This window comes from Acipenser ruthenus, chromosome 3, assembly GCF_902713425.1.
Source record: "Acipenser ruthenus chromosome 3, fAciRut3.2 maternal haplotype, whole genome shotgun sequence".
In the NCBI taxonomy this organism is placed as follows: domain Eukaryota; kingdom Metazoa; phylum Chordata; class Actinopteri; order Acipenseriformes; family Acipenseridae; genus Acipenser; species Acipenser ruthenus.
In genome coordinates this window covers 50,282,573-50,301,554 of record NC_081191.1, presented here as the reverse complement: position 1 = coordinate 50,301,554, position 18,982 = coordinate 50,282,573, and the positions used below count along the sequence as shown (strand labels likewise).

Genomic DNA, 18,982 nt, shown 5'->3' with positions numbered 1-18,982 from the left:
TTTTCTGTAATTTTATTATCAATAAAAATACATGATTGCCATTTGCTATCACTGAATAGTCCTATGTCATTTCTGAGTGATTGGGGCTAGCACGGAGGCTTCATTGATTTTAATTAATTAGTAATTACAATAAAATAATGTTGATGTTTCCAACAACTAGAAACCTGTTTGAGGGACTATTTTTATCCAAAAGTAAATATAATATATATATATTTTTCCATTATAATACTGTAACTTTTATAACTGTATCCATCACACACTCCAAGGCTTGTGTGTTTTGTTCTATCATTTTATTGTACAGACCTTTTTTTCTGTTTTCATTTTATTATGACTATCTCAGATGTGGGTACGTGGTGGACTACTTTTTTTGGAAAGGGGTACACAGCTTAAAAAGATTGAAAACCCCTGTTCTAATGTGATTTGATACAATGAATATCCTCTACTCAGTGATACACCAGCATCACTGTGACACATTTATCAATATTTTCCCCAGAAGTGACAGTGAGTAGTGTAGAGACACCTTGGTTGTATCTACAGCTTTACAGTTTTATTTTTTGTTCTTCAGAAACAAAAGATCCGTAAACTCTGCTGGCATATTTAAAAACAAACAAAAATAAGAAATGGTGGTTGGTTCTGAATCAAACATATTGACCCCCTCACTGAATGTCCCCCTAAAATTTAGAGTGGGGGCCACATTGACCCTCTGTAAGTCCTGGAGCAAACACTGCATACTTACCCCAAAAGACTTAAAGCTGTTATTGCAGTGAAAGGTGGCTCTACCAAATATTAATGTGTGGGGGTTGAATACTAATGCAAGCAAGATATTTCAGTTTTTTATTTTTCTTAAAAATATTTCCCAACATAAAACCAATGTCACCTTACAATAATTGATTTTGAGTTTCAGTGTTTTAAAATAAAATATCAAACAGAACGAAATTTCAGTGTACCATTTGTAATTGAGTAATATGAGAGAATTGGTCAGGGGTCTGAATACTTTTGCAAGGCACTGTGTGTGTCTATATATATATATATATATATATATATATATATATATATATATACAGACGTGCTCAAATTTGTACCCTTACAGCTCATTGAAATAATGCTTCATTCCTCCTGAAAAGTGATGAAATTAAAAGCTATTTTATCATGTATACTTGCATGCCTTTGGTATGTCATAGAATAAAGCAAAGAAGCTGTGAAAAGAGATGAATTATTGCTTATTCTACAAAGATATTCTAAAATGGCCTGAACACATTTGTTGGTACCCCTTAGAAAAGATAATAAATAATTGCATTATAGTGATATTTCAAACTAATTTGTTTCTTTAATTAGTATCACACATGTCTCCAATCTTGTAATCAGTCATTCCGCCTATTTAAATGGAGAAAAGTAGTCACTGTGCTGTTTGATATCATTGTGTGCACCACACTGAACATGGACCAGAGAAAGCAAAGGAGAGAGTTGTCTGAGGAGATCAGAAAGAAAATAATAGACAAGCATGGTAAAGGTAAAGGCTACAAGACCATCTCCAAGCAGCTTGATGTTCCTGTGACAACAGTTGCAAATATTATTAAGAAGTTTAAGGTCCATTGAACTGTAGCCAACCTCCCTGGGCGCGGCCGCAAGAGGAAAATCGACCCCAGATTGAACAGAAGGATAGTGTGAATGGTAGAAAAGAACCAAGGATAACTGCCAAAGAGATACAAGCTTTACTCCAAGGTGAAGGTACGTCAGTTTCTGATCGCACCATCCGTCGCTTTTTGCGCGAAAGTGGGCTCCATGGAAGAAGACCCAGGAGGACTCCACTTTTGAAAGAAAAACATAAAAAAGCCAGACTGGAATTTGCTAAAATGCATATTGACAAGCCACAATCCTTCTGGGAGAATGTCCTTTGGACAGATGAGTCAAAACTGGAGCTTTTTGGCAAATCACATCAGCTCTATGTTCACAGACGAAAAAATGAAGCTTTCAAAGAAAAGAACACCATACCTACAATGAAACATGGAGGAGGCTCGGTTATGTTTTGGGGCTGCTTTGCTGCGCCTGGCACAGGGTACCTTGAATCTGTGCAGGGCACAATGAAATCTCAAGACTATCAAGGCATTCTGGAGCGAAACGTACTGCCCAGTGTCAGAACGCTCTGTCTCAGTCGCAGGTCATGGGTCCTCCAAAAGGATAATGACCCAAAACACACAGCTAAAAGCACCCAAGAATGGATAAGAACAAAACATTGGACTATTCTGAAGTGGCCTTCTATGAGTCCTGATCTGAATCCTATCGAACATCTACGGAAAGAGCTGAAACTTGCAGTCTGGAGAAGGCACCCATCAAACCTGAGACAGCTGGAGCAGTTTGCTCAGGAAGAGTGGGCCAAACTACCTGTTAACAGGTGCAGAAGTCTCATTGAGAGCTACAGAAAACGTTTGATTGCAGTGATTGCCTCTAAAGGTTGTGCAACAAAATATTAGGTTAGCGGTCCCATCATTTTTGTCCATGCCATTTTCATTTGTTTTATTATTTACAATATTATGTTGAATAAAAAATCAAAAGCAAAGTCTGATTTCTATTAAATATGGAATAAACAATGGTGGGTGCCAATTACTTTTGTCAGTTTCAAGTTATTTCAGGGAAAATTGTGCATTCTTCGTTTTTTGTGGAGGGGTACCAACAAATTTGAGCACGTCTGTATATATACTAAAAGGATCGGGTTCTTTTAGCCCTTTAAAATCAGACTCCGACACAAGAGATAGATTTCCACACGCTGACACGCTATTTTTTTTAATTCACACAAAATAAAAACAAACACGAAATAAACACCTAACTCCGATTTTGGAGCGCTGACTACACAGGTTATTCCCTCACTAACTCGCAGGACGGCTAAGCCGTTTCCCCACCAAACAAAACCCACACAGGTTTAATGCAGCACACTGTTTACCTCACGACTGCTAGGAAGCAGAGCACCTCTTCTGCCTCCTTCTCCACCACAGCCACGAACCAACTAACTGTGAGGCTTATATGCCCCACAGTAACGAGTGTGGGCAGCTGGCACTAATTTGCACTGATCGTGCTAAACTGCCATAACAATTAACAAATCATTCAATTACAATAAAGAAAACAAACCCCACACTAATTGTGCATTCACACATAAATTCCTCCGCAGGGAGGAATTAACTCCCTCCCTGCTGTTACAATATATATATATATATACTGTATAATTGAAATGGTATAGTCAAATCATAACCAGTAAAAGTCTATACAACAAAAGTTAATACTTTGATAAATGGACATATCTCAAAATGAATTATGAAAACCATATATACCACTATTGGGGTGTATGTTGTTGGTGCCTTTATTATTACGCTCTTTTGACGCTGGGGACATTCAGAGATCTGTAATTTTCAGCACGGTTTGTGGAATGTGATCTATGTAAAAGGTGTGTAAATGTATGGATTGCTACTTTGTGAGATGAAGTTTATGTAACATGGTTGAATAATTCTGTAAGTCACCTTGGATGAAGGCATCAACCAAATGAAATAATAATAATATATTGATATGGGCTTGGTGGAGAACCCTATGAGTGTGTTTAATGTCAACAACATGAAATTAAATATTACATTAATATTTGCTCAAAAGTAAATGAAAATGAACACGATACTACTGAGAGAAAATAAGCACTTACCCATTTTCTTATGTCATTGTACATTCCAGGCCAGTAGCATGGAATGGAAATGCAATCCACCGTTTTTAAAACTCCACAATGGGCACCAATGAAGCTGGAGTGACATTCAATAAAAATGTAATTTGCCTCCTGTACTGTGGAGATGACTTTCACACTCCTTTTCCCACCAAGCTTATGGTTCCTGGAAACACGCTGATTGGCTGTGAACATGAGCAGTCAGACTCTGATCCAATCAGAAAGCATGTTGTGGAAAAATGGATGTGTGTATAAACTCATATTTTATTACAATGTGAGGGGAAACGGAATTCTATGGCTTCTCAATAGTTATGGCATACTGTACCCCCACCTATGTAGAATATTGGGGGACCCCAGTGTTTATTACAATTGAACACCTACCTCACAGGAAAGTCTGTTCAAAAACATATGACTCCCGACTGCAGCGCAGACTTTTTAGGAGTAACGCGAACGCAAGATTTATTTGCAGTCTACACTGATGACTAAAGAGAACTGTAACCAAACAGAAGAGTAAAATAAATTTAAAAAAGACACGCTGCCCAGTATTTGTGTTATGTTTTACTTGGTCTGACTTCTATTCATTGCTTATTAAATATTAAGTCTTTCTGGGCAGTGATACCTCATTAATTAGTTTACATTTCAGATACAGAATGTCATATGTCAAAAACAATATATAGAATTGCTAAAAAAATAAATATAATGTGACGCTTTCGTGCCTCAAACTAAGTAAAACAATAAGCCTGAGTATATCACAGTAACTAAGTAAAACAACAAGCCTGACTACATCACAGTTTTATTGGGAGAAAATAGTGTGGCGCGTATACACAGATATATTTGACTTTCCAATTCAGCCGTCTTTGGGAAAAAAAGAGAACAAACACATCTGCGCAGGCGTGAAATCACGGGATACCGAATTCCATGTGGTACCAATATCAGCGTGACACCTGTATTGTAGGGGAGCTGAGTGACGTCACTGCCCTAAAAAAATATTGCTAATATCTCAGAAACAATAATAGCAAAAACGTTCATTTCAACAGCACAAACGTAGCACAAACGAATGTGACAAGTTTGGTTCAATTCCGTTATTGTAGGGGGGCTGAGTGACGTCACTCCCCTAAAAAGAGAATCGTTAATATCTTAAAAACTATAGCGGCACAAACGTTTGTTTCAACGGCACAAATCGGCACAAACAGCACAAACTAATGATCTATGACTCAACGTTTGTGCTGTTTGTAGGGGGCCCAACTTCACTGAGCTGTTTGAGCTGCAGCTACAGGAATATAGAATGGTAATGTACACCTCTTGAAATAATACGCTTGGACAGTTGTTTTGGATTTACCACTGTATCATGTACAGTATAAAGGGTTTCGCAACCTCACAAACAATAACAAACTTATGCACAAACGTGAGAATCCATTGCACGGCTGTGAGACTCTCAAAATTGTGAAAAAGCTGAGACTTGACATCCATGATATGTGATGTGGCATATGCCAAATGCAGTGAGTTGAATTTTGTAACAAGATAGGGGTAGTGGACAGCCCTTACAAGGACTCCCTGGAAGCGATCACACTTATGACATATGGCAATACAGAAAGAATGTACACCGACACACTCATTGAATACTCAAGCTGTTTATTGATGCAGAGCCCTAAGGGTATCTGCCTAAACACAGTAAAAGCAATGGGGGTCACTACAGAGAAGCGTACCCCTCTCATGGTGACCACCACCGCCCAGTGTCCCCTATGTTTAAACCCCCCCCCCCCTCTTCAACATTTAATTACCCCTTTATGCCAGTTACAAGTTACCCATGATCCTGTGCGCCATGCAACTAATTTGCATAGCCTGGGAAACTGGCTGGGACAGGTTCTTGTGTATTCACACCAGTATTGTCACTGTCAATGACTCGGGGGGGGGAAAGTATATCTGGCACCATGGATTTTATTATACAATATAACTGGGGCAAAGGATGGTTTGATGCTCCACTCAGTTGCTGCTGTTGTTGCTTGACAATAGCACTTCTGGTCTCCAATTTCATTGTTTATTTAGCAAGCGCAGCTATTACAATACAATAATAATAATAATAATAATAATAATAATAAATGCCTGCTTGAAATTCATATAAAACAGAAGAAAAGTGCAACACTCAATTAAACAATTAAACACTTATTAAAATACTCAGTATTTTAATAATTGCTACATAAAAAAAATGTACTCTGATGTTTTGGCCAGCTTTGCCTTCATCAGAGTACATGCAAGTGAAGAAAAAATACCTTAAATACAAACAATTCAAACATCAAGCATGGATAATAGGATTGCCGGCGCTGGCCGTTTATTTAGAAAGCGCAGATATTATAATAATAATAATAATAATAATAATAATAATAATAATATGCATTGCTGCCTTGTCGATTTAATGTTATAACTTTTCAACTTGCACACTTTTCAGCTTACTCTTTCAATGTTACGTTGTGCATTTTGGTGCATAAGAGCTGCTGCATGTTACCACAATCGCCGTGAACCTGCTTTGACAAAATCACCAGAGCGCGTGCGGTGCCAGGAAAAAGATAGCTCTGCACATGCGCAATTCTACGGGGAACAGAATTCGATACTACAGTGGAATCAAACTTAAAATATCCAGTTCCAATGACAGATAACCGGTTCGGAACCGATTTCAAAAATCTCCTCAAATGCACATCATCTGTTCTCTCCACCACATCAAGCATAACAAAGTGGGAGGAGTTAACGCATGCCCTCGGACAATTACAATTCATTTTCAAAGTTTAAAACTCATTTTAATGCAATTAATCGATAAATTGATATCAATGGGATAATATAACAATGGACTAAACAGAAAAATATTATATTTACAAAGTTTCTAATTAAAAACAAAGATAAGTAGGCGTGGCGTGTGACGCGTATCGGCCATTTTAGGTTGTTTGTTCTTACAGGCTCTCTTTTTCAGACCAGAGAGAAACGTATTGTCGGAACTGAGGACAGACCATCGAGCAAAAACATAATTTTATTATCATTGTAGAGTATGGGTCCGCCAGGGAGCAGAAACTGCTGTGTAACATTTGAAAGAATGGAGGATTTCGGCTGGTTGGTCAGTTTATCTTGACATGGCTTACTGGAGGGTGGGGGCCAGCGTTTAAAAGAAGAAGAAAAAAACAGAAGTAAAACTATTTAAAAACAAGAAAGTGAAAACCGAACTGAGTCGACTTTTCTATGATAATTTAAGGAAGGATATACTTGATGTATAACCTGTAGCCATGGCGTTACTATAAGAGGTTACAAAATGTCGAAATGTACTGTACCTAAGCTAAAAAAAAAACGGAATTAGACAGAATGTAAAAAGCAGAGAACCATTTACTCGCAGGCCAGGATTACGTTGCGTAGTACGGGGAGATAAAATGTAGTTGCATAGTCTCAAAGGTCTCGTAACAACCACCGCTATAATTACGATTACTAAGGTAATAGTAATGCTAATGAATTCAGTAATGACTTCTCGGTTGTTTTCCTTTTACTCTGCTGGTGCCATCTATGTTTGGCATGTGCTTGCATCTGCCTTGGTCATTTCTACCCATCCTTTAATTACGTGTTCATAAGTCACTTAAGACAACAAAAGAAGTAACACCAGCCATGAATGAGGTTGGGAGAAGCCAATGTTTACCTGTTTTATATTTGGTAGCACTTGTGTAGGCATGGATTTGGCAACATTCTTTCAGTTCATGTCATTTGCATTTATAAAAATATATCGCAGCTTGGTTTGATTTTTTCCGGTTAGTTTCACACTTACTGTTTTTTCGGACCCTTTGTTGTGACACTAAAACGAGTGACATCTTTTTGGTGGACTGTTGAGTTAAATTGTAGTTTTTCTACATGCAAGTATGATTTCATAATTTAAAATAAATTTATATATATATATATATATATATATATAAATAAATAAACAAACAACCAGCCCTCCGTATCTTTTCATCATGACTATAAAAATGACTTAAATTCTTTAACAGTCCTGTCCTTTAGAAGTAGAGTAGGACTTAAGTAGTGTAAGATACATTCTTACTCCGTTTCTCAGAAGAAACCTGCCCCCTGTATTAGATCAAATAAAAAATAAATGAATAAAAAAAGGTAACACCACCAGTAATTCACAATGGGGGACCCAAACTCCCGAAAAAAACAAACTATGAACAGACTTCGTGCTCAGCTTAGGAAGAAAAAGGAATCGCTAGCTGATCACTTTGATTTTAAGATATACATTGCCTTTGTATTCAAGGATAAGGTGAGTAATCAACAAGAAAAGGTGTGGCACCTTACAATTTTTAAAAAAAAATGCTGATTCATTTGTGTTGTAATGAAGTGTTACCCTTTTCCATTGATACACCATGACTGAGTAGGGGCCTACATCCACGTTACTGGCGTATATTACATTTCAGTTTATTCCCCTTTGCTTTACCCCTTCTAACATTATATAAACAATCCTTGTTTGGGGCAAAGTTACTCTGATCTGCTGGTACTGTGCTTTGATAATTCAAATACAACCCAATTCTCCAATGGGTTTCTAGTGTAGATCTCTAAAGTTTCACTGTAGGACTTAAACATGTTTTAAACAGTATATTAGTTTTGAGTGGAGCTTCTGTAAATACTGTAAGCTGCAAAGTTCTTGTTTCATATTGATAGACACTCCTCTGATCATACTTGCTTCTTCTGTTACAGAAGAAAAACACTGCGCTATTTGAAGTGGCTGAAGTGGTACCAGTTATGACCAATAACTATGAAGAGAATATTCTTAAGGGTGTGCGGGATTGCAGCTACTCTTTGGAAAGTTCCTTGGAGCTTCTGCAGAAGGATGTTGTGCAGTTGCACGCACCTCGCTACCAGTCCATGCGCAGAGTGAGTTCACTTTGTCCTGTTTTTTTTTTTTTTTTTTTATCGTTTGTTTCTGACGGGTGAAAATGTACTGTGGTTACTGTGTTGCCCAAAAAACAGATGAAGCTGACAATTCATACCAGAAACAAAGGTGTGCTTGCAGAACAATAATGTATGCCATTAACCCTCATCTTTCACAAAATAAAGAAATGTTTCGCATCACCTAGAATTTTAGGATTTAAATATTAATAATAATAATAATAATAATAATAATACAAATAATAATAATAAACTATTAACAAAATTTAGACCTTTTATTTACAGTCTACCGATGATCGTTGAGAGATGAAATGGTAGCTATATCAGTCCAGAGATGATAGACAAAGAGAAGGAAGTGTGATACCTTTTTATTGGACTAACTAAACAGTAATTAATCACAAGCTTTGAAAACCTCAAAGATTTCTTCTGTTCACCTGAAGAGACCTTTTGAGGTCTTGAAAGCTTGTGATTAATTATTGTTTATTTAGTCCAATAAAAGATATCGCATCTCCTCCTCTTTGTCTGATAAATTTATAATTGTCACATTTTTCAATTTGTCAGTTTTTTGTTCAGTATATGAAACTACAAAGCAGTATATAATTCAATATGTTTACATAACATTATCAAGCAGGTTTCATTCTACTTTAAGAAGCAAAATTATTTAAACTTTTGGTCATATTAAATATATATATATATATATATATATATATATATATATATATTTTTTTTTTTTTGGGGGGGGAGAATCAGTAATCACTGTAACTCACTTTATAACTATTCTGAGAGAGTAAAGCATATTTTTTCCATATTGTTTGCCTTTTTGAGCAATCTCAACCGCCCAGATTATGTGCTTAAAATACAAAACCATAAATACAACAGCAAAACTGTAATTTAAGGTTTTAGTTTTTGTAAGGTAATACCCACGAGTGCTATGGGATTTCCCTGAGATGGATGCTATTGTTGACCAAAAGCAAAGTTGTTGTCTTACTGTGTATACATACCCCTTTTGAGGAAATAGTGTCCTAAATCAGAGGTGACCAAACTGCAGCTCCCAGGCAGTTCATGTGCGGTTCCCGGTGAAATACTGGGTGATGCACACTTTGCGGCTCGAATGAACTGAAGAAAGAATAATAAACGAAAAGTAAAGAGAAAGTAAAAATAAACAAGAAGTTTATTATTTGTGTTCTCTGTATTAATTTGTGCTTCTTCTTTCTTCTCTCTCTTCTTTGAGCCTGCATGTTCACTGCAAGGACATTTCATCACTTGATGACCTTCGACACAGTGCGCTGGCGCAGGTGTATTTCAATCGCCTTGAGTGAAAGCCGGATATGCAGTTGAAAGTCAATTTTATAATATTGAATTAAGTGCTCGTTCGTTTTGTGGAGACAATGGCATTGAGCAAACTCTCCAAGTAATAAACAAAAGAATGAGGCAGGCTTAAGCCAGAATGACAGGAAAATTTTGCTTTCATGGAAAACAATGAACCTCCGCCTCATCTGCAACAAATTGCTTACAGACTGTCTAGTCTACAAGGCGAGCAACCTCTAACGTTATTATGAAACACATCGCAACAAAGTTTCATCTGAATATCCTCAGGAGAAACAAGCTGGCCTCTTGAAAAGCTTGCCTCAGCAGTCAGCAGATGCTCCTTTCGGTGTTCAGTAAAGAAGCAGATGTAACGACTCAAGCAAGTTTTGTATGTCATGGAATATCGCTCGTGCCAAACGTCCTTATTCAGATTAATGAATCCTTTTATAAAATTGGAGTATATTGGCGTTAAACTAGAGACGTTTTAAATGTTATATTGCAGGTCTAAAATTAATATTATATTTACTATAATCCCTTTAAAAATAAATACAGTGTATTTGTTATCCACAAAGCTCTCGAAAGTAGTTCATACACGCAACAGTCATAATTATTATTTTTTTTTTCCTTTAACCTTTTGCGGTCCTATGTCGGACCTGGTCTGATATCGCAATTTTCCCTTTCCGGTCCAATGTTGGACCCTGTCCGACAACATCAAAAAGACGCAAAAAACAAGTCTCTAGTCGTTTTTTCTCTGAGAAAAGCATTCAATGGCTGAGTGAGATCGACAGGAGCTGAGAGAAGCCAAAAAAAAAAAGGGGGGCGTATCTCATGAATACAGATAGCCCCGGCATCACATAGATAACACGGCCATAAACAAACAAGATAGCTGCTTCTGCATCCAGCGCTCAAAGAATATCACAGACATTTGCAGAGCTTTTTTTAGATGTTATAGTAATAAAATAATGACTTGGAGCGCATTATTGAAGAGTTTGGTGATAAAACGAGTGATCAAGAGATGATTTATCGGTATGCATTACTATCAAGAGGTATGTGGGGGAAAAAAACCGCAAACGAGGGGTGGGGCGGGGCTGGAGATGCAGTACTGAGTGTCCTGTTGATATGCAGTGCCTTTTAAACCTGTTTTACTGTGAAAAAATAATTTTAAACAGCACGTCTAAAATAAACTGCACGTGTGAAAATAAATTGGACCCGACGCACCTGAGATGCGCTGAATAAATGGACCGCAAAGGGTTAAACTGAGCATTCCGATCTTCAAGGGAAGAGCTTGTCAAAAAGAATCCTTACATTTTATGTGGTGTATTTGGTGAAAATCAGGGCAGTTATCATATTTTGCTTCATAATAACTGAATATATTTTATTGAGTGCATAATACAGTAGAACTTCAGAGTTACAAACCCCAAACTTAGGAACTGACCGGTCAACCGAACACCCGACTTTCAGCCGTAAGTATGCAATCACTTAACCAAGCAGACAATGGAACCAGATATAAGTGGCGTGCTGGAGTAGGAAAAATTACTGTACCAACGAAGTTGAATGACTAAGCAAGCTGCATGAATGCATTTTGTTTAAAATAAAAATAAAAACAAGCATTACGTTAACCCATGTTTTCCTGGACATTTAAGTGTGTTTTTGCTAGTTACAATTTCAAAGGTAACATTTTTCCATTTATAGTACAATTTTGAAGGATGTTATAACAATGAGTATTGCATTACTGTGCTGTATCCTTGTATTATTCACCAGTTTAAGGCTGTAGATAGCAGGTATACGTATTTTACTAAACTGATTTTCAGAGTTACGGACATTTCTGACTTATGAACAACCTCAATTCCCAAGGAGGTGTTTAACTCTGAGGTTCTACTGTACATACAGTATAAACAGAAATAATGGGGGGGAAAAATGTTGGGGACAATAAATTACAGTACACTAAAAATGACACACAAACTATGTAAGACTCTGCAATGTTCTCCCTTATCTATTTTGCTGCCATCAAAAGAGAACTACTACATAGAGTACGTGTAAGATTCCGTTATGTTAGAGAATTTAAGAAAATGTTTAAAACAGTGCTTGTATTTAAAATGTCTTGCTCGCAAACATTTAATGTTTTACAATATGTGTCTTGCGGCTCTCGGCCATATGAAAATGTCGGTACGCGGCTCATAGGGTCAGGAAGTTTGGCCACCCCTGTCCTAGACTATCATTTAGTGCAGGGGTCTCCAACCCCGTCCTGGAGAGCTACTGGGTCTACCATTTTTTGTTTCTACAGAGTTATCAATTACTTAATTGCACCAATTATTGGCTTAATTAGTCAAGATTAACAGGTATTCCAGATCTTTAGCCACTGATGATGTAAAGACACCTATAAAACCTTAAGGATTGGGCTCTACGGGACTAGGGTTGGAGATCCCTGATTTTAGTGGAATGTTGTAGTGCTGTATTTCAGGGAAATCCCAAGGATAAAATAATAATAATCTGTGTCTTTATTGACAAAATAGCAATTAATGTATAAGGTACTTGCAAGTAAGTTGGTATTTTGTCATTAATAAAGAATAAAAAGGCTACATTTAATGGCACATTCAACTTAATTCATAATACAATTGTTTCTCTGTTATAGGATGTCATAGGTTGCACCCAGGAGATGGACTTCATCCTTTGGCCTCGCAATGATATAGAGAAAATAGTCTGTCTCCTGTTCTCCAGGTGGAAGGGATCTGATGATGAGCCCTTTAGGCCTGTTCAGGTACTTCTGCTTTCAGTCCAGGTTTTTGGTAAAGACCATAATATATTGGTTGGTTTCTTGTTGCCATACCCCGCCTGTCACTTTAACCCTGTTCCAAACATATAAATGCACTCTACAGAGCAGAGCTGCACGAAAGATTAGTCTGTTCTTCAGATTGAAGTTCTGACACCCAGGGGAGTGTCAGTGGTGTTGATTGGGCTTATTTACCATTCCAAGTGGAACAATGAAAGAAACATCTTGAATGTGTGTTGATTGCTATGTTTCTTACTGTCTGGTGAACATGCATTTTTACCTGGAATGGTAAATTATCCCAATCAATCAATGCCAGATGATCCTCTTCTGTGGAGACCTTAATTAGAATAAACATCTCCAATATAGAGTACACTAAATCTATCAATTATGGTCCTACACAACCGGTAAGTCTAGTATTCTAGACTATTAGGATCTATACAATTGAATTTAATTTAGTTTTTATTTTTAGACATTCCTGAGATGTCTTGTTAAAGGTGAGGTGCAATGACATGAAGTGATTGTTGAGTGCAGCTAAACTTTCTATACATGTCCTGAAAGTTTAATTCACATTCGTTACTTATAAAGTGGGGAAAAAAAGGCTAATTTGTGGTTACACCTTTTTCAGAAACCTTTGAGACTGTGTTTTAAACAAATGCAGTAGATGGAGGACAGACGTGAAAGCGATGTTACTGATTCGGATGTTTTGGCATCTTAAATCAAACAGATCAGAAATGTTGGTCTTATGCTTCATTTATATTGGCTTCACAATGTTTTTAAAAAAAAAAAAACAAACAAAAAAAGCTTGTTTACATTTGCACTTCTCTCTCTTCCGTGGTTTGTTGTAGTCTGTTGATGGTTGAGTAGCACATGACAGGTTTTTTTTTGTGTGTCAGTTTTCAGGTTTTTTAATTTTGAATTTGTTTTGTCAGTATTTTTACGCCTGCTTTTAATGAAAAGCTTGTGCCAAGCATCCTTATTCAGACGATGAATTTATTTTGAAGAATATCACTTGATTGTTGCATCCCTGCTGTAGCTCGTTACTGGAATTTAGTTATTAATCAAACAAGAGGTTAAATTATCAATTGTATGTTTCGACTACGCCACCCTCAATATAGGTGAAGGACCTCTAATTATCTCCCTCACAGGTATTTAACTGGGCAGAACATCAGTGACTGACAGGAAGTATACAAAACAACAAGGAGGTGGATAGCAAAAAAAATTGAGTTTTATTGTTCAGGTTCACAGTCAGAACAAGATGTAGACCCTGGAGTATTCTGAAAGTTTTAGTTATTGTTACATTTTTTTATATAATAAGATGTTCAATAGTGACAGGGATTTACTTGAGGTAACACCAGACTTTACAGAATAGTACAGTCAATTACACAGCGTCACACACACACACAACCTGATAACCTTCACTGTCTATGCAGGCTATGCCTCGCTGCAAAGGTACTTAGTCACTCGGTCGGCTGACACCCTTTAAACATAAACAAATAAACAAAAAAGAATACAGACCGTCTGTTTTTGAGACACAAAGAACAAAAAAAGGTGCTTTCTCCCAGCTCAGGAACTCTGTACAAAATAGCCAGTCTCTCGTTTCTTCACTGTAGGCTTTTTAACCCTTTGCGGTCCATTTATTCAGCACCTGTCAGGCTATCCAAATCATTATTTTATTACTATCACATCTCAAAAGCTTGGCAAATCTCTGATATTCTTTGAGCGCTGGAAGCAGCTATCTTGTCTGTTTAGACTGTGGTGAAGGGACTGTGTGTTGCTCAGATCCGACTCCTCCCCTATTTTTTTTTTTTTGTCCCCGGCTTCTACCGGTCTCACTAGGCCATTGGAGGGTTTTCTCAGCTTTTTCCGGAGAAAAAACGACTAGAGACCTGTGCTTGACGTCTTTTTGATGACGTCAAGGAATAATTGTAATGTCGGACCTGGTCCAACATAGGACCGCAAAGGGTTAAAAGCCGAGCAATAGACAGTGTGTCGAATCTCCGTGGCAACAGATCAGCCGCAATTTAACATGCAAAACAAGTACAGTAATACCTGTCAACTTATGAAAACACGAGAACCAGAGGTCTCCTTTTTCAGACTTACTGCAAAACTTTCTCCATACAAATCAATATAATTCTTATATATACAGTAAATAACTTTATTCTTAACTTGTAGCCTATTAGAATCTGATATAGCCTACATGAACATCATAAAGTAGCCCAAGACATTTTCGCAGGTCAAATGGGGAAAATAATAATAAATAAAGTTGAAGTTTAAGATTGGCAATCTAAATAATCCGGAGGCAGAAGATCTTACGTGGGAGTGTCCCGACAAAATCGAGAGACTTCACATGATGTATACGAGAACGTGACATAACGTGATCATTTTATCACATTATTTATTAATAATGTACATGGGAGGATGTTGGCTATATAATCGCGTCACTTTATACAGATTTTACTTTTTTTTACTAGGAGATGATGCTGCTGTCCTGCAGGTACCATCCGGATAAATGGATGGAACTGCACCCTTATTTAATGTAGCTTTAACAGCACCCGTCTTGAACATCATTAAATTAATAAAGCTGTCTTTGGTAAAGTGGGTGCTGCAGATGCAGCTGCTGTTGGGCTTAGCATCCCAATCCTTGGTCCTCCTCACGAACTCCACCCATTGCCAGCATCATACCAGCTCTTTAGGAAACTTGTGGAGAGATACCAATGGCCCTGCTGTGTTGGAGCAACCATATTACACACCTATTTACCATGGTGTCTCTCCCCTGGGTGCGTTGTGCTTTGCAGATGCTACTGTGCCTTTAACAATAAGGGTTGATTGCTCTTCTAGCAGACTTGACCACTTGCACGTTTTTGGGTCAAAATCCTGGAACCACATGACAACTGTGTTGCGTCTTGACACCACAACATTTAACCAGTCGGTGTTGAAGGGGCGGGTTTTCTGTGTTAAGCACTTTGAGAGGCTAAAATGTCTTTAAAAATATTAAGATTATTTTCGGGTATTATTACACTCTGGTTTCATGCAACAGTTATGATGGTGACGAATGGTGTGTGAGTACTGTTGTGTAAAAAAAAATGGTTAATGAACAGTTGCATTCAAAAAATGTAGAACAGCAAAAAACTAAAATAGACATGCATTAACAAAATGCCCTGAAAACTTAACATAAAGAAAACAATTTAAATGAAGCAATAAGCTCAATAATTAAGCTAAAAAGGAAGTGAAAAGGTTACAGTTTTATATTTTTTTGTGAACTCCAATAAACCTACGTTCTCTTTACCCAGTCAAATTGTAGAGTGCCTAAATAAACACGGTAATTTACCATAATAAGTAATGAAAAAGAAAATGTAGAACATAGGAAAGAGCAACCAGATAGTCAATGAAAGACAACACATTATTCAAATTCTTTGTCGTATTATATATTTAAGGTAAGGCAAGTTTATTTTTCCATTAAAAGTACTCCTGGCTAGAATGTTCTGCCGCCCAGCTGTACACAATTTCTGAGGAGAACCCTGGGTTTTGGTGAGAGGGCGGGGTGGCGAGCTTGTCTTGGTGTGATGTCACACATAAGTTAGCCGCAGCTTCGAGTGAGCTTGACTTTTCATAGAGGTGTCAACTTCAGAGTAGTTTTTTATACACTTGGCGTTAAAACCTATACCTTAAAACTACACAGATAGTTTTATTGACCTACCAACAGTACCATACAAGTGAATTCTGAAAAAAAAAGAAAAATCATTGCACCCCACCTTTTTAAATTGTAGTTTTACAGATTTTGATGCTTGATTTTTCTTTCTTTTTATTTTATTTATTATTTTTTTAAAACTTTTTAGAATTTTACTTTTGGACTTTTTATTTTATTTATTTATTTTTTTATTTTATGTATTTTATTTCATAGGCCAAGTTTGAATTTCATCATGGAGACTATGAAAAGCAGTTTCTGCATGCACTAAGCCGGAAGGACAAGGCAGGAATTGTCATGAACAACCCTAGCCATTCGCTGTTCCTCTTTATCGACAGACAGCACTTGCAGGTAAACGGATAACCCCCAACACAACTAAATAGAGCATTCCCAATATGAAATTAATGATTTACATAAAGGATGCCTCCCTCACCAAAGATTTAGTTCAGCTTATTCAGTTTGTGCCTACAGCATAGGTATTGCAAGCACTATTGCAGTTTTGCATGGGATGTTTCCTTGAAATTTCCCTCACTACTTTTGTTCCCTCAAAGTATTTTTGTAATGGGGGACTCTTGGTGTAGAGGTCACATCAATGGAACCACTGCATGCTTGGATATAAGGGGAGAGCAAGTGATCCAGTTTTGATAAAATACAGAAATTGATTATTTTTCTGACCAGCTCATATGATTTCTGTTTTGTATGTTATTACTTGGGAGATGTATTTAGCTCTAATAGGCACATGGGTTTATACATATGTTCTGTGCAGTTACTTTGGTTTCATATTTTGGCCTTGCAGTACAATACGATATCATTGTATTGAAGGGTGAAATGTCTTCAGTAAAAAGTATAAAAGCCTTGTTGATCTATTTCTTCATATTAAAATAGTCCTCCATAAAAGCCATTTTCCCCAATTATATGATAGTGCTTGGGCCCAAAGTCCTGTGTGCCACATTTGTTTTGTTGTACCAATAGTAGGTAAGGCTGTCTTCTGTTTTTGCCTCACAGACTCCAAAAAACAAGGCCACAGTTTTCAAGTTATGCAGCATCTGCCTGTACCTGCCACAGGACCAGCTGACCCAGTGGGGGATGGGAAGTATTGAGGACCACCTCCATCCATACATGCCAGACTAGGATCTGGGCCAGCAAAACAGGGAAGAACACAGAAAATTACAACAGCAAATTCTCACTTTCTCATCTCCACAGAGTTTTCAGAAGACAAGTGAACTCGTGCTTGGAACATGCATGTTAACAATTCTCATTCATCTTGGATCTAACATTTTATGATTCATTTTATTTGTATTTTGCTATTTGTTTAGTTTTTTAAACCCATTTGTATTGCTGAACTTTTGTTCATTTTGTTTCTCTGCATGAACATTGTGGTTTGCTTTTTGCAGTAGTGTTATTTTCGCAGAAATAAGAATTATACACACAACAGGAACGTCAAATCTTAGTGGTCTTCTCAATTTCTGCTGGTCATGTACCCTTGTCAAAAGCAATACAGGATGATGGATGAATCATAGCAGAGAAATATCATAGAAGTGAGTGAAGGCATACAAGCAAAACAGGTGTATAACTATAGCCTATTATAAATCCTGAAAATGCAGAGAAACACAAGCAGCTAAAATGGGGTGGGTGATATTTTGGGTTCAGAGATTTTTCTTCAATGTAGGCATTGTGGCTTTTTTTTTTTTTTTTTTAAGATCTCTTTCCCTGAATTGCTGTAGAAGTGTCTAAAAGATTGTTTTAAGACTTACACAGGTTATCGAAAGGCAGACCATAGAAAAGACCAGAGATGTAAGAAACTTAAAAAAAGGTAGTGCAGATCAGAATTCTGGTGCAATATTATTGAAATGCAAAGTTCTAACTGCAAAACTGAGCTTAAGATAAAAAATGTTTTCAATGCATAGGGTCACATTAATTGTTACCTTGAAAGAAAGATATGCATAACATTCTAGCTACTGAAAACATAATATGTACAGATTAATATGTGGGGGAAATGCATTTACAAAAAAGCTGAGGTACCGAGCAATTATAAACTGTGGTCAAAAAAATGGGAGTGTTTAGATTTAAGCATTATATTTTGACATGCAGAGCTCTAACAGAGTGTTAATTGTTGCAGTGCTTTATTGGGATAGGTATTTGTAAGATGGCTTTACTGGTAATAAAAGCATGAATCATTAGCAAATTTAAATTTGCCTTCTGTTATAAATTTGAAAATAAAGTAATTTGAAATAAAGGGTGAAAATAATGTGTTTCTAAGTGGTTCTGTACATTTATTTCCTATGTTATTAACCAAGGGACAGTAGCAAGGGATTACAAATAGTTTAATAACTTGTCTCTTGTTCCACAAAAAAAAGTCAAGTTCTTATTTCTGTTTATGTAGGTGATCTCATATCCACTTACATTTGGCAGAAGATTACCTATTTAGTTAAAATATTGTTTTAATGAAAACTGTTTCTTGGGCAGAAGGTTTATGGATGAAGCAACAAAGAAAGAGGTTTGAATAGGGGCATAATGGCTTCTGCAGGAGGCGAACAAGTGCAGGAAACTCAATTGTTTGTATTGTGATAAGATGATTTGGCTTCCCCCTGCAGTCAAAGTGATAGTCGTTGGA

General features: G+C 36.9%; 1 protein-coding gene across 2 annotated transcripts; it reads left to right on the top strand.

Moving 5' to 3' along the window:
* Positions 1-6,612: 6,612 nt before the first annotated feature.
* LOC117394911 (uncharacterized protein C6orf62 homolog) lies at positions 6,613-18,622 on the top strand. Of its 2 annotated transcripts, XM_033993633.3 has the most exons (5): positions 6,616-7,979; positions 8,414-8,590; positions 12,546-12,671; positions 16,585-16,719; positions 17,374-18,622. In XM_033993633.3, exons 1-5 carry the CDS (start codon positions 7,851-7,853, stop codon positions 17,497-17,499), a joined length of 693 nt encoding a protein of 230 aa, XP_033849524.1. In that variant the 5' UTR covers positions 6,616-7,850; the 3' UTR covers positions 17,500-18,622. The 2 variants fall into 2 exon arrangements, with proteins under 2 accessions (XP_058869428.1, XP_033849524.1); XM_059013445.1 differs by lacking the exon at positions 12,546-12,671 and having other exon boundaries at positions 6,613-7,979.
* Positions 18,623-18,982: the final 360 nt, after the last annotated feature.

Excerpts from the sequence above, each read along its gene's own strand:
- LOC117394911 (XM_033993633.3), top strand. The coding sequence starts at position 7,851 with ATGGGGGACCCAAACTCCCGAAAAAAACAAACTATGAACAGACTTCGT. Across the intron at positions 7,980-8,413 it reads CCTTTGTATTCAAGGATAAG|AAGAAAAACACTGCGCTATT; the intron begins GTGAGTAATCAA and ends CTTCTGTTACAG. Across the intron at positions 12,672-16,584 it reads AGCCCTTTAGGCCTGTTCAG|GCCAAGTTTGAATTTCATCA; the intron begins GTACTTCTGCTT and ends TTTATTTCATAG.